The 14,468-nt window shown below is 51.7% G+C and overlaps 3 protein-coding genes across 3 annotated transcripts; 2 read left to right on the forward strand and 1 right to left on the reverse strand.

Moving 5' to 3' along the window:
• Positions 1-6,041: 6,041 nt before the first annotated feature.
• Positions 6,042-6,746, forward strand: NEUTE1DRAFT_102043 (uncharacterized protein; the record flags this gene model as incomplete). Its single annotated transcript, XM_009854040.1, has 4 exons — positions 6,042-6,079; positions 6,127-6,204; positions 6,275-6,426; positions 6,529-6,746. The coding sequence occupies 4 exons, from the start codon at positions 6,042-6,044 to the stop codon at positions 6,744-6,746; spliced, it is 486 nt and encodes a 161-aa protein (XP_009852342.1).
• A 2,654-nt stretch (positions 6,747-9,400) lies between these two features.
• NEUTE1DRAFT_138873 (uncharacterized protein) lies at positions 9,401-11,005 on the reverse strand (the record flags this gene model as incomplete). The annotated part of the gene is made up of 1 exon (XM_009854041.1): positions 9,401-11,005. One exon carries the CDS (start codon positions 11,003-11,005, stop codon positions 9,401-9,403), a length of 1,605 nt encoding a protein of 534 aa, XP_009852343.1.
• Positions 11,006-12,928: 1,923 nt separating this feature from the next.
• NEUTE1DRAFT_138874 (uncharacterized protein) lies at positions 12,929-13,654 on the forward strand (the record flags this gene model as incomplete). The annotated part of the gene is made up of 2 exons (XM_009854042.1): positions 12,929-13,062; positions 13,165-13,654. 2 exons carry the CDS (start codon positions 12,929-12,931, stop codon positions 13,652-13,654), a joined length of 624 nt encoding a protein of 207 aa, XP_009852344.1.
• Between the last annotated feature and the right edge of the window lie 814 nt (positions 13,655-14,468).

Below are 14,468 nucleotides of genomic sequence, written 5' to 3' on the forward strand. Positions count from 1 at the left end.
AGACAGAGGAAGTGGGACGACAGGAGCACTTACCTAGATCTCGTCAGGGTCAATACCACCCACAAGATGAACAGCGTCAGCCGCATCATCAGCAGCGAGAGTGTCGGCGATAGCCTCAAGCTCCGAGACACCTTGCATGGCAACGTCGATGTTGCTGTTGTCGCCATCCTTGATGGTATCACCAACAGGAGAAGAAGCAGACGCAAAGCCAGCACCAGTCGTGCCGTCGGCCGGCTCGTTGACGGGAGCAGCAGCAGCAGCAGCAGCAGCTGCCAACGCGGCCTTTTGCTTGGCCGTCATACGCGGCTTGCGCGGCGTGGCCTTTTTCTTCGCGGGAGTTTCCTCGAAGAGAATCGCATCGGGGTCGCTCGCGTCCTCGGCGGAACGCTTCACGCCAGAGCCAGTCTTGGACGGCGTCTCAGGTGTCAGGTCGCCGAGATCCAAGTTTCCCAGGGCAGGGCCTGGGGTGGAAAGGGCGACGTCCTCGTCGCCACCGTTGCCGGGGGTGAGCGTCATGGCCTTCTTGGGGGGGCGACCACGGCCGCGCTTGACCGGGGTGATACCAACTTCGCCATTCTCGGCGGCGGCGGCAGCAGCAGCAGGAGCTGCCTTCTTTGCGCTGACAGAGGCCGCGCCAGCAGCAGCGCCGTCAGGAAGGCCATCCAAGTTGAGATCACACTTCTTGCGAAGCAGTCTCCACGCCTCTCTGGCACTCTTGGCGTTCTTCTGGCCGAGAGACTCGGCGACTTTCTCCCAATTGGCATCGACTTTGGTGGTCAGGTTCTCCAAGATGGCGCAAACCACCTTGGTCTCTTGGAAGGTGAGAGCCTGTCCATTGATGACAGGGCCGGATGTAGCGCCCTCAGCGGGAGCGGCTTTGAGAGGCATCTTGACTGCTTGGTATAGCTTTGGCGGGTGAGGAGTGGTCAGTCTCTTGTGAAGTAATTGGCGAGCAATAAGGTAATGGAAGGATAAGAGCACGAGAATATGAAGGTAATGTCCTTGTGATTTGATTTGGATCGAGCGACTTACGTTCGAGTGGCAGAGGTGAATATTCTTGCAATAATCAGAAATCGTAGGCAACGAGGTGATCGTGAGCCCAAGCGAATTCTGCCAGCGACGAGGACGAACTTGTCGGTCAATGCCTGAGCATGGCTTGAATGCAATTTTGATGGAAGAAGACAAGGCTATACTCACCAGACGAAGGGGCTGTTGACGACGAGTTCTGCCCGGAGCAAGAGCTAACTGAGACACTGAGTGGTGATTGGTGATGACGGAAGCTGTCGAAGTTGTTGCTTGGGAAAAGAAGAGCGCCCTGACGAGAAGGGTACCAAACAACAAAAGAATAAGGAGTGGAGTTCTTGCCGGCGGGAGGGGGGAAGTAAGATGTCACGACCGGAAAACCCTCGCTTACAAGAACACTCGCCCGCAAAAACCAGCGTGTGACCACTTAGTCGCCTACCCCTAAAGGTCCTCACGATAAACGTCCTCTTGTTGGCCAATGGGGACAGCTCACAGCAAAAATTGTACGAAATAGAAGGAAGCCTGCATGATAATGGTATCAAAATCCTGCGGAACTTCTTCGACTACCAAGCTTCAGACGGCAAACTTTCCATAACGTTTGCCGGAGACACCTCCTCGTGACCATTTATCTATGCCCCCTCCCGGCCCGGGGGCCAAGAACTTCTACGCTACGCCACTGAGGGCTGCTCTTCACGGCCGGCACTCCAAGCAGAAACGATAAACCAGATACATTATCCACAATGGCCAGCTACCGGTACGTCGGGTCCATAAACGTTTGCTCCCAAAGCATACCGTTTGGTGAGGCAGAGATAGAAAGCCCATCTCTTCTGCCCTAGTGTCTGGTAGTCTAGTGCCGGTCTCTGAGGGGGGCCACTTGGTACCTGGTACAAAACTTTGAGGGTCTGGAGCTAGTAATAGCTGGTATCTGGTTGCCGTTGGACAGCAGTGTTACCAGAAATTGCCGGACTGATACCTCCCGATCTAAAACGCTTGGTGAATTGGTACAAGCCCGATGATATTTTCCAAGCCAAGCGTGACGTCTGGTATTCGCAGCTCCCCTAGTACCCGACTGATGACAGTTCTACACCGGGCTTCTGCTTCCACTACTTGAACTGTGAACTCTTTTTTCCTTGCCTTACCGTCGAGAAATTCTATTTTTCTCAACCAAACATCACCAACTTGTTTCCTTCAGCATCCTTCAGCATACACCAAGCTCACCTCCACGGTCTGTTTCCAGCAAGACACTCGCCAATAGCTTCCCGTTCTTGTGAGTAGACGACCTTTTTCCTAGTAGCTTTACCTACCATGCCAATTGGGTCTACCTTTTCTGCTCGTGGCTGCGGTAGGATCATCTTCAGGCGCCTTCTGACAAGTTCTCTCACATCGCTAGACTCCGCAAACAACAGACCTCTGCCATCATGCCCCCCCAGCCTGCTGAGCTCGCCATCACCGGCACCATTCATGGCATAAAGCCCACCGAGAGTGATCTCAAGATCATCTTCGGCCTCATGGAGAACCTCCTCGCTCCCATTGAAGCCGATTGGGATGGCGCGGCCAAATCAGCTGGCCTTAAGGACCGCAAATGCTTCAAGGAATTGTATCGTCGCTTTCGCCTCAAGTACGGCCTTCTTGACGGCGCGAAGGGCACCGCTAACGGCGGTTCTGGTGCTGCTGAAGGCGATGCTGTCAAGACCACCGTCAAGAAAACCCCTAACGCCAGGAAGAAGAAGCCCGCCGCCGACGAGGGTGACTCGGGAGCCCTTCTCACCCCTACTACCTTTACTCCCGACCATACCGGCCTCATCAGCTCGACCAACAACTTCAACCTGAACGACAACATGGACTTCATCGATCATGAGCAGCCTGACACTCCGTCCAAGTCTACCACTACCGCCTCGGGCAAGAAGCGTACTGCTGCTGAGGCCAACCCTGACGAGACGCCCGCGAGAAAGAAGCCTACTTCTGCACGCAAGCCGCGCATGACGGCCAAGCAGAAGCGGGAGGCTGCGGCCGCTGCGGCTGCTGCTGCCGAGGCTGCTACTACAGCTGCTGAGGACCCGATCGGCACCGTTGCTTCTTTCAACGAGCCGATTTCTTCTCCCGTGTTCCCGGCTGGTACTACTATCGATGATGCCGCCGGTATTGATGTTACTATGGAGGGCATGGAAGAGCCTGGTAGTGAGGCCGCGGAGGCTTTGGCTTTGGCTTTGGAGGCCAACGCCGCTGCTGAGGCTGAAGCTACCTCCACTGCCTTCATTTGATGACAGTAGCGCTAAGGTCACCATCCCGACTGAGAGTTAGATACCTCAGGTACGTTATCACGTCGTTCTTGCTTTATTCCAAAGTGAAATTGTTTTTGGTCACTAATACTTTCGATCCTTCACAGATGTTGGTTCTCAAGTTCCGACGACCAGTCCCTTTCTTTGCAAAACGTTCCACCCTACGCTAGGTATTTTCGAAGAAGGTTCTTGTCTCTCAGCTCATCTTGCGCCTTTTCCTTGAGTGTGGTTTGCACCTTTGGAGTTTGGTTTGGTTCTGGGTCAGACAGCATGTAGACTGGACATCATGGATGTTAGTTTGTGGGGAAGGTGGCCAAAGTAGCATGAACACGTGTTGCTTTCATTATGATTCTTTGCTGAGTGCATACAGCCAGGCGTTTGGAAGCAATAAAATTGGGCGTTTTCAGTCATTGGCATGTACTCTTCGTTTGGCGCAGTCGGAATGGTGTCTTTGGTGGACATATCCGGTGCCTGGAGTGTTTTTTTCACATGATACTCGACATGGAAATTTAGGTGGTGACTGGCTATGATGTACTTTCGTTGCTTGCTTCAGTGGATTTCTGGGAGCTGTGGAGCTGGCCGCTCAACAAAGGAACCTGTGGCTTCTTTATGGCAGAAGATAGGATGAAAGTCCATCCATAGAGGCAAAAGATGAAACCAGTTCTGTCCACCGTCGATACTGTCCCTGTCTTCCATCGTGATTTCTACGCTTCCATGCCTAGCTCTACGTGCTTTGCCGGCTTGGGTATTGACTTCCTCTTGTATGTACCAAAAAGAAAAGGGGGGCTCGGCAACTGCCACGCTCAGAAAATAAAAACTCTGGCTTGCAAGATACTTACTTCCTCAAGTGATCCGATCTGAACGCCTACCATCAAAGGTTCTCAAGACAAAGGTCCTCTCCCTGGAAAGGGCTCTCTGAAGAGTCGTAGGAAGATACCCCTCCGTGACGTTTGGAAGGTGCATGCCCCCTTGAATTTCCACTTGCACACAACGCTTGGTCGGGCCTGGAATGTATTTTCTTCTTTCTCCCCTCACATCACCAATCAAGCACTTCTCCCAACCAGTACTCCTTATCATATTGATCATGGGCCTGGACAACCGAATTATTTGCATTGTTCTCAAACTACCTCCTGCTGTATTCTAACCCCGCAAAAAGTCTTTGATGGATGCCCGTACTTCGGATGAAAAACTTGCAAGTACCGCTATTCTATATGCACCAAAGACCTTTGGCCCTTCCGTTGATGCTCTAGGGTAGCAGTTTCCAGTGACCGTAAAAGAGTCCAAAACGAGTCCGAAGCGCCAAACAAGTATGTGTTCGCAAACCGAACGTGCCAGTTTCTCTTGAACGCCTTTCAGAGCAAGAAAAAAAAATCAAACCACAAGTGGACTGAAAGCATTGGATACATGTATCCGCCTTGATACCTCTAGCATCTGACCAACTCCAAGAACAATCAACCCATGACCAAATCCCAGCCGGAAAGCCATCAAAACCAAAGTCCAAAGTCCCAGTTGTAAACAGAGACTATCGAGAAACCGATTTGAAAGCGATGGCGAAAGTTATATCGTTGAAGGTTGATGTTGATGTTGTGGGTCCAGTCCGGCAGATGGAAAGAATCAGTCCGTTTGGGTTGTTGCGGCCAGCCTGGTGTCTAGGTGTGTAAGCAACAGCATTAGCGACCTCTTTCTTCATCTACCTTGCAATCTTCCTCGAAAATATAGAGACAAGTTAAGGTAAAAGGGAAACTTGCGTGTACGTACCAACTCAAATCTCGCCAGAGTCGGAGCCACCATGATCATCCTTCATGGCAACATCAATGTTCTTGTCGCCATCAGAACCCGCAGCAGCGGCGTCAGAAGGAGCAGGAGAAGTCTCCGCAGCAGTCTCTGCAGCAGTCTCCGCAGCCGCCGCCTCCGCCGCAGCAGCAGCAGCAGCAGCAGCCTCTCTCTTCTGCTTGGCAGTAACGCGCGGCTTGCGCGCCGGCTTCTTCTTAGCCGGGGTCTCGGTCATCAAATCCGCATCCGGGTCAGCATCAGCCGCGTCAGCAGCAGTACGCTTCTTGGCAGAAGTGCTGGTGTTCACGCCGCCACCGAAGATGGACTTGCTGGGAGTCTCGGGGGTCTCAGAGCCAGCGTCAGCGACAGTGAGCGCCTTCATGCCTGCGGGGACGCCAGGAGTCAAGGGGCTCGGACCGCCGGTCTCCTCGGTCAGGACTTTCTTGTTGGCGGGACGGCCACGAGCGCCGCGACCGCCGCCGCCGCCGCCGGGAGTCTTCTTCGGGGTTGCAATGGTCTCGCCGCTGTCGTCCTCAGCGGTGGTAGGAGCGGGAGCAGCGGAAGAAGTCTGCTTGGTGCCACTGACACTGTCGATGTTGCACTTCTTCTTCAAGGTCGGCCACATCTTCTTGAATGAACCGACGGTGTAGCCGGCGAAGGCGGCGGCAGCGTCCAGGTCTGCCTCGATGGGCGCGGTCAAGCTGTTGAGAATGCCGAAGATCAACTTCATGTCGGAGGCAGTCATGGTCACACCATTAATGGTGTACACAGTGTCGCCGACAGGAGCAGACTTGGGAGCCATGGTGGAAGTCTGCGGATGGAACACCATTAGCTCGTTGTCCATCGATCGAGTGATGTTATCTATCAAGCTGACATCATTCGATGATTTGTGGCAACCACCATAGATTGTAAAATGACAAGAAAACTTGGAAGATGGGAACACCATCTTGCTTGACCAAGGAAGCAATGGCGTCCACTGGAGAGGGTCGCGAGGTCACGCAGGGGTATGGTAGTAGACAGTAGAGGGCAGTATCAACGAGATGCTATCCAGATGGATCAGCTTACCGTCGAGTGATGAAGGTCAAATTTCTGAGGCGACAGCGGAGATGGCCGTGGGCAACAAGGGAATGTTTGGGCGCGAATGAGCTCCTATCTGCAACGTGGGAAAACTTGTCAGGAATCATGAGCACATAACAAAGACCGACCTACCGAAAGCAGAAGCAGACACGTCAAGGAAATTGGCCTGATGAATTAGGTCGATGGAAGAAGATGTGTTCTTTTTACTCACAAGAAGCTGTTGATGATGTCTCGCTAGAAGAAGCAAGGCCAAGCTGCAAAACTCGAGGCTGTGGTACGTCGAACGCAAAGGGTGTGATGCTTTGCAAGCGAAGGAAGAGAATTGTTGACGAGAAGAAAGAGAAGAAAGTGTCAGCTCAGAATGGGCCGTGTTGAGTCGGAGGGGGAGGGCAGAAAACAAGACGTTACGACCCGAATCGAGAAAACCGCAGCGAAGTGGTACCAGTTCACCGGTCTAAGAAGAACGATAGGTATCACTCCGATTTATCTCGAGTTCGTTTAGTTCAGGAACAACAAAACGCCAGTTGTAACCAGCCATATACACCGCGAATTCGGTACCGGGTACCAAGTGTCCCCCCTGAAGCCCGGACATAGACTATTACCCCAGCAGGAAATTTTGAAAGGGACCTCTCCCTCGCCAGACGTTTTTCCTTTAGGAGCAACCTACTAATACCGGCTGATGTGGATCTCATACATGCCCGGTGCTTAGCCTTATCATTCGTTAATCACAGTGGAGGGCAGCCCTCATTGGCCTAATATGGGGGTTCTTGGCTCCGGACGGGGCATCTAAGGACGGTCACGAAGGGGAACTTTTTCGAAAGTTTGCCGTCTCAACTAAACGGAGTTCTAAACGGAGTTTCCCAAGTTGTTTGTTGTTTCGGATTCTGGCAAGCGAGGTTTTTCCGGCCGGTGCATGATATCTTGATTTCCTTTTTTTTTATTCCTTCCATCGGCAGCTGTTCCACCCCGGGTCTCCACGACTTGATCTTCTGCTATTTTCTCTCCTCGTCAGGACACTCTTCTTTTTCAAAGCAAGAACATATCCTCTTCCAGTGAAACTACTTATCAGACTACTTGCCGTGAGTCTCCTTTGCAAGTATCGGTAGGATTATCAGCTATCGTGTTGTCTTCAGACCTTGACTCACATTTCATTCTTCGTCACCAGAAGATTTCCTTCAACCCCGAAGTCGCCCTCTTCTGTTGCCTACGATCTTTGGAGATCACCACGAAAGCTCTCAAACCAAGTCTTTGCATTACTCAAACGTAGGTCCGTCACTCAGGTCTTGTCTACAACTCAGATCCCAAATAATAACCACAAGCAGAACTCCCATCCATCCAAAATGCCCCCCAAAGCCGTCGCCAATGGTGAGTCTGCTTGCACCCTCCGCGGTCAAGCCCTCACCAGCAGCGAGGTGAAGATCCTCTTCGGCGCTCTCAGCAACCTGAACGCGCCCCTCGATATCGACTTGCAAGGCGCCGCCGAGACCGCCGGTCTCAAGCCCAACTCGTACAAGGAGATGTACCGTCAGCTCCGTCGCAAGTACGAGCTTGGCAATCCCAACGCCGCCGCCGCGGCTGCTGTTGTTGTTGCTTCGGGAGGAGGTGACAGCAACCAGTCTGTCACTACCTCTACTGGTTCTTCTTCTTCTACCGCTACCCCGAAGAAGGCCCCTGGAACTGGTGGTGGCGGCGGTGGCAGTCGCGTGAGCCGTGCTCGCCCCAAGAAAATGTTGCTCACGCCCGGAGTTGGTGGTGGTACTAATCAGGGCGTCGAGGCCGCCCTCGCCACCCCTGGCACACCCATGGGAAACCTGAACTTCAACGACATGACGCCTGAGACTCCGTCCAAGAAAGCTTTTGGTACCTCTAACAAGCGCTCGGCTACTGAGGCCAACCCTGACGAGACTCCCGCCAAGAAGGGGCCTGCTGCTCGTAAGCCCCGTGTTTCCGCCGCCGCGAAGCAGAAGGCTGTGGCCGCCGCCCAGGCTGAGACTAAGGTCAAGGTTGAGGCTCCTACTGATGCTGGTTTCATCGGTGATTCTTACGGCAACGATATCGATGCCGCGATGGAAGGCATTTCCCAGGCCGCAGAGGCTATTGAGGACACTCTTGCTGCTGCTGCGGCTGACGAGGGTTACATTACTGCTACTGAGGGTGGTGGTCCCGATTACGGCGAGATCTAGCCCACAGGTGAGTTGTTATTTATATTTTGCTTCGTTCGTGTGAGTCTCTCCTCAGTGAATCCTCTCAAGACTGGGTAGTTGTAAGTTAAAAGTTGTAATAGTTGCTGATGGTTTTGTTCATTTCCAGGATCTCACCACCGACACGACCGCCAGTACTTCGCACATTGGAACCACTGATCAAGACGACCTCAACAAGAATGTTGTCTGTCTCCCCTACAGTCGCATCTTGATTGGTGGTCATAATGTGGTTGGCTCTTTTGGAGTTTCGGTCTTGCGCTCTCGGTCACTTGCTGGCACTTTTCTGCTTTCTCATGCTATCGATCTCGGAGTTAAGGCCTGCGTGGGTTTAGACATTTACATTCCCGGTATTACCATAGTCGGCAGTTGGTCTTGGTGCAAGGGTAGCTTTAATCTCCATTTCTTTGCTTTACACAAGCTCGGAGTTGGGAGTGCCCCCTTTGGTCGGTCGGTTGCATGATACTTAGTTTGGCGTTGTCAACGGGATTACTCCTCCTCAAGGCTTGGGGGTTCTTCTTTGTTGGCGAGAAATAGATTTCTTTGCTGTCGTTTTTCGGTATGGCCGTTGGCATGATGGATCCTGTCATGGCCAGTTATCACGTTTTCTTGCTTTGTCGGCATTCAACAAGGCTGATGGAAGGACAAACAAGGAAGGGGAATCCATGACCTCGCTATAGAATAGTAGACTGAACGCCTATACCTACTAGAGAAAACAAACCAGTTCACGGTTGAGAGAACCCCTCTGCCAGCCATCGTGATGTCTACAGCAACTGATGCAAACTTCCATACTGTTCTCGTCGACATTCCACCTCCAAAGCCACATACGGAGAGTTGTGTACGGCAGAAGAGCTAAACTGAGATCAGTAGCCGCCTGTCCCTTCCTCTTTCTCCCTCAGTACTCCCATCTCTTTCTGCATCTTCTTCATCGTCGTTACTCTTCTTCTTGTTGTGGTTGTCGTTGTTGATCTTGTTGTTCTTTTCACTACTGCTCGCGGTAGCAGCAACCACGCAAAGACCCAGGAATACTCGCAGGAAGAGCTGCGCCACCTACATCATAACAGCAACCCTCAACCATAACAACCTCAACGGCGCCACCGCCGAAGCCAACGCATTCTCATACGCAGTCGAAGACACACCACCACCGCCGCCCTGGTCCAGGAGTAACCAGCCCGGCCACTCTCCCAGACTCTCATCGTGCTCATGCTCGGCCTTGGCTGACAAAGACCAAATATACCTGGCGGCTGCTAGTAGGGTTTTGGCTCTCTTGGTGGTGGGAGAGAAGGGGGTGCCGGTTAGTCCAGTGGTTGGAGTGGGGAAAGGGGAGATTGTAGTGGCAGTCGTGATTCGAAGATTGTTGAAGAAGACGGAGTTGGAGATGGAGGAGTAGGATTTGGAGTTGGAAACAGGTTTTGCTCCAGCTCCCAGATGTTCTAGGGGCCAACCAGACACGCTATCCTGCTGGTCAGGGGCATTCAGAACAACAAACAAGTAAACAAACGCCACCCTAAACCCAAATTCCGTGACACGACAACAGGGGTCTTCAGTTTGTGTACCTGCGTCTCTGCCTTTACTCTTAGTACCCTTGTTGGTAGAGGTAACCGTGATGGTGGGCTCCTCATTGGCCACGGACTCGTTCTTGTTGATGGGCGTATCCCAAGACCAAGAGTAACTGGCATGGGCACGGGCATGACAACCGGCAGAAAGACTAAGAACTCTCTCGTGTTGTTTCCTCTCGCTCTTCTCAGCCAGAATGGAACGCCAGAGAAGGGATCTGGCAACGACCTTGAAGCCGATTGCCTTGGTAGGGCAGCATTTAGCGTCGGTCTGGGTACCCCTACTGGCGTCAGTAGCGGGCTTGTTGTTGACGGAGTCTTTGTTGTTGTTTTTGTTGATTTGAGTGCCGGAGATGAAGACTTGGTGATGGACAGGGGCATGAGGTCCGGTGATAGTCGGCGTCTTGACGGGTGCAAGCCTGGGGGCTGAAGCTGGAGCAGGGAGGAGGTTATTGCGAGAAGGAGCACTCAAAACCGTAGGCCGAATAGGGGTAAAGGGGGGAATGGGATTTTGGTGAGTATGGGGAACAGAAATGGCATCAGCCACAGAGATAAAAGCAGGCTGAAGTTTATCGGCGTCAACAACAAGCGGATGTTGAGGGCACGGAGAGTTGGAAGCCCTCCAAACCGCAATGTCGTCGTTCCAAAGCTGATACTCCGCACATAGATTCACCCACGCCTGCTGAGCCTCATCAGCGCTCCCCAAGCCAGCCCGCTCAGCAACCTTGGCCCAGTCAGCTAGGACTTTGTCCTTGAGATTTTCGAGGATGCTAAATATGAGATTGAGGTCGCTGGTGGTCGGTTTCAGGCCACGGAGTTCTGGTTCGATTGAAGAACAGCGAGCTCTCTTTGGGTCGACTGGAAGATTGCTGTTAAGTAGGAAGGTCCGCCGGAATCTGTACCACTTGTTGCGGAGCACTTCTCCTGAGCTGAAATTGGCTGTTTGGGCAGCCTTTGCCGCGTCAAATTTGAGAAGCCCTTTGTTGTTTCTGTCACTGCCAGTGATATTCTCGAGTACGCTGTAGATGAGGTTCATGTCCTTTATACAAGGCTCTCTACCCCGGAGCTTGGGAACGGCGCTGGAGGTTTTGGGTGGCATTGCCAGTTTCTATGAGAGGAGTAGGAATTATTATTGTCAGCAACCATAGTTTGGAACATTGAAGTTGCGTATCTGGGTGACTTACAACAGGTGAGGCTCTAGGCCTTCAAGAGTATTATCTCTGCCCGGAAAAGAAAGCTCAAGACCAAGTTGGAGATCAAGACACAACAAGGGCGGGCAGAATTTTGAGATGTTGCTCTCTGGTGGCAGTAAAAGTGGAAGAAAGAAAGTTATTGGAGTCGAGGGACTCAAGATCGACTTTATACCCAGATGCTTCTCTGATCAAGGTTACATGGACCGTATTGCACAATTTTCGGATTTTCAAGGTTCTGGCCCTTTTCTGCCTGTCACCTGCTATACATGTAGATATATAACAAAGCAGTGAGCGACCAGAAACATGCCACAAGAACCTGGAAGTGATCTCATTCAGGTTTCTCATCGCAAAGAGATATCTGGGGACAAGGTTCGAGGTTGGATTCATCAAGCCAAGTAAAGACCTACGACGCCCCATCAAGGTAATGTATATTGACCTAGGTCTTTTTGGAAGCAGACACTCCCCGATCACTAATACTGGAAGCTTGCGGTGTCTCAGACAATGATTGGACAGTTGCGGCAACATGCATGCATGCTTTTGACAGTAATGACTTCACCATCGTATGCCCCTACTAAGGTAAGGACAGGCTCCAAAGCTGGATCCATCATTTTCTCTTGGAATTTTCACCCCAACCAGAAAGTAAACAAATGTAAATGTGTAGTAATACCAGAAATGAGTAACTAGATAACATATGACCACTGGACCCTAGAGTACTGCTGCACTTGCTACGTCCCAGATCTTCTGTATCGAAGAATGCCAGGTCGACTGCCCATTGACCGACCAGCTTTGGGCAAATTATCAAGTGACAGATGACAGACGACAAACACTTCCTTTTCTGAACGGATACTGCTCTTCTGCAGACCTCAGACACGTGTCCGAAAGGGACATTAATCGGTAGGTGACTATCCAAAGGACAGCCAAGAACGTCAAGGCTTGGATCATGGACAAGTGAATGGGTTCTTAGTCACTTGATTGTTTGATGACACATGTTCCATGGACGTTCAACAAGGGATGAAATATTGAGTGCAAAGGAACAATAGGACTTGAGCGTTTGAGCTGCATTTCATGCCATGTGTGAAAATCGCCTCCACGGGAACTTCGACAAAAAGCTTTCGTGAAGGACATGAAAGTCATTCTGGATTTATCTGATGGAATAGCGTTTTGGGGGGCTGGGGCTGGACATCACTCTCTGATATTCGAATCCTTTCTGGCGTACCTGCCATCCCACTTGGGCAAACAGACTCGACTGTTGAGTCTTAGCATTGTAGCGGGGTTGCCCGGACGATGAATAAAACGGATGGAAATTTCCAGTCAACGGTCGCTGCAGCCTGTCGAGTACGGCCACTCATCCAATGATCCGCCGTCCTGGACAGTAGTCTCGGACGACAAACACGTCCTGGCGGTCTTGCCGCCTGCCATAATAGGGACGGTGTGTAGACAGACATTGTCGTCAAGTGGGGTCCTGGACGTCCATAAATATCCCCCATCCGTCGACGTCTCTCACACTCTTCCTCCTTTCAACAACCATAAGCTTGCCTACCAAAGCCTTTTGCTTCGAAGCACTCGCCGAACTCATCTTTCTGACAATTTGTCAACCAAAGTGAGTCCAAATCCTTCAGATGTGTTTGGCTGCAAGAAATAGCGTCATCTTCTCGCGTCTTGCCAGTCCACTTGCACCTTCCACTTTCCTGTCATTCCATCGCACTGCTGCCACCAGGCATCCCACAACAGTCACTTGACAGTCACTCGACAGGGTTGCCCTCTAACCAGCAGTCAACTGACCTGATAGCAGTCCTTCCCAGCCGACCACATCTCACTCAACCTTCAAAATGCCTCCCAAAGCCAACCAGGACGTCGCCGGCCAGATGAACTTCCTCTTGACTTGCATCAAGCACTCGACCAATGGCAAGATCAACTGGACCGAAGTTGCCGAGGAGCTCAGCATCGTATCCAAGGCCGCGGCGTACGTCACTCAACTCACTCAGTCACTATTTTCTCACTTTGCACCCTCACCCCTCCCGCAATGAACTCGAGTCGATCTGACACTTTTCCGCATTCCTAACAGTGCCAAACGCTACGAGCGCCTCCTGAAAGCGCACGACATCCAGCCGCCCAAGAACTACGGCTCCTTGACCGATGATGTGGGCGCCAGCGGCGCGAGCAGCCCGGCCAAGGCCAAGACTCCTCGGGCCCCCCGCAGCACTAAGCGCAAGAGGGCCACTGCAACCATCAACTACAACGAGGATTCCGGCAATGAGGAAGGTTCCGGCGACAACCGTGAGCCCTTCACGTACAAGGCGGAACCGGAGGATTCCGATGACGACGAGAAGCAACGCCCGCTGAAGAAGGAGAAGACTACTCCTGAGATGCAGACCAAGCAGGAGGAGGAGGATGATGGTGAGTCTGACTACTTTTCTTGTTGCTCTGACGATGTCGACCTTTTGGATGAAGAAGATGCAGCATACGGGTGGGAAGGCAAAGGATATGACGTGCTAATGGATGTTGTTGGGAGGATAGAGGGAGAAGACAACTACAAGTATGAGGGTGAAATCTGAGCATCCCACATACAACCGATCAGCCACTGGGGCAGAGACAAATGACGCCAAATTGCGGAGGAAAATGGTGGTTCATGTTGATACAGTGCGGTGAAGAATCTGGATGGTGTTTGAGCACGGGGTTGGGGCTTTCATAGTGTGCTTTTGCGCTTTGCTCTGTTCCAGTCCATCGAAGGTACTATGTTCATGGCAGGTCTTTTTACTTTGGGCATCAGAACAGGCGTTGATGAGGTTTGGGCAGGTTGATGGTAATGGATGCTTGGACTGCGGAGCATAATGGGGTGAGGCGGAATGGAAAGCAGACGACGGGGTTTCGACAAACAACTGGGAAATAAAGTGCCTTGACTTACATTACATTATGTCCAGAAACTCCTTTGCTTTGATTCGTCGTTTTTTGTTGACGACTACCGTTCTTTGTCTGTTTGTTGACATTCGCTTCATGTTTGGAAAAGGGGCGGCAAGGCAATAACAAGGCTGGTGATGTGGATACATACCAGGTCGTCTGCCAGACTTGATAGCAAGCAATAAGTTGTCAGTCTCCCAGACCAAAAGCACGAAACCTTGTCACAATGATAAGAATCTGGAGTAACACGATGCTCATTTCGTTGCTTCCTATGCTGAGGAGTCAGATATTCCTCGAAATGTCGTGACATTGGTAAGGGTTAGGGTTGAGGAGCTGCAGTAGGAAGTTGGCGCACCATTCGGAACAGAAGGCTGTGCTGGAGCATTTGCTTGAATGGCTGACCAAAGGGAGCTCGTCTTCGTACTATCTGAGTGATTTATGAGCCTTGAGTGTGCCTGTTGAAACGTCATG

This window comes from Neurospora tetrasperma, assembly GCF_000213175.1.
Source record: "Neurospora tetrasperma FGSC 2508 unplaced genomic scaffold NEUTE1scaffold_4, whole genome shotgun sequence".
Taxonomy (NCBI): Eukaryota; Fungi; Ascomycota; class Sordariomycetes; order Sordariales; family Sordariaceae; genus Neurospora; species Neurospora tetrasperma.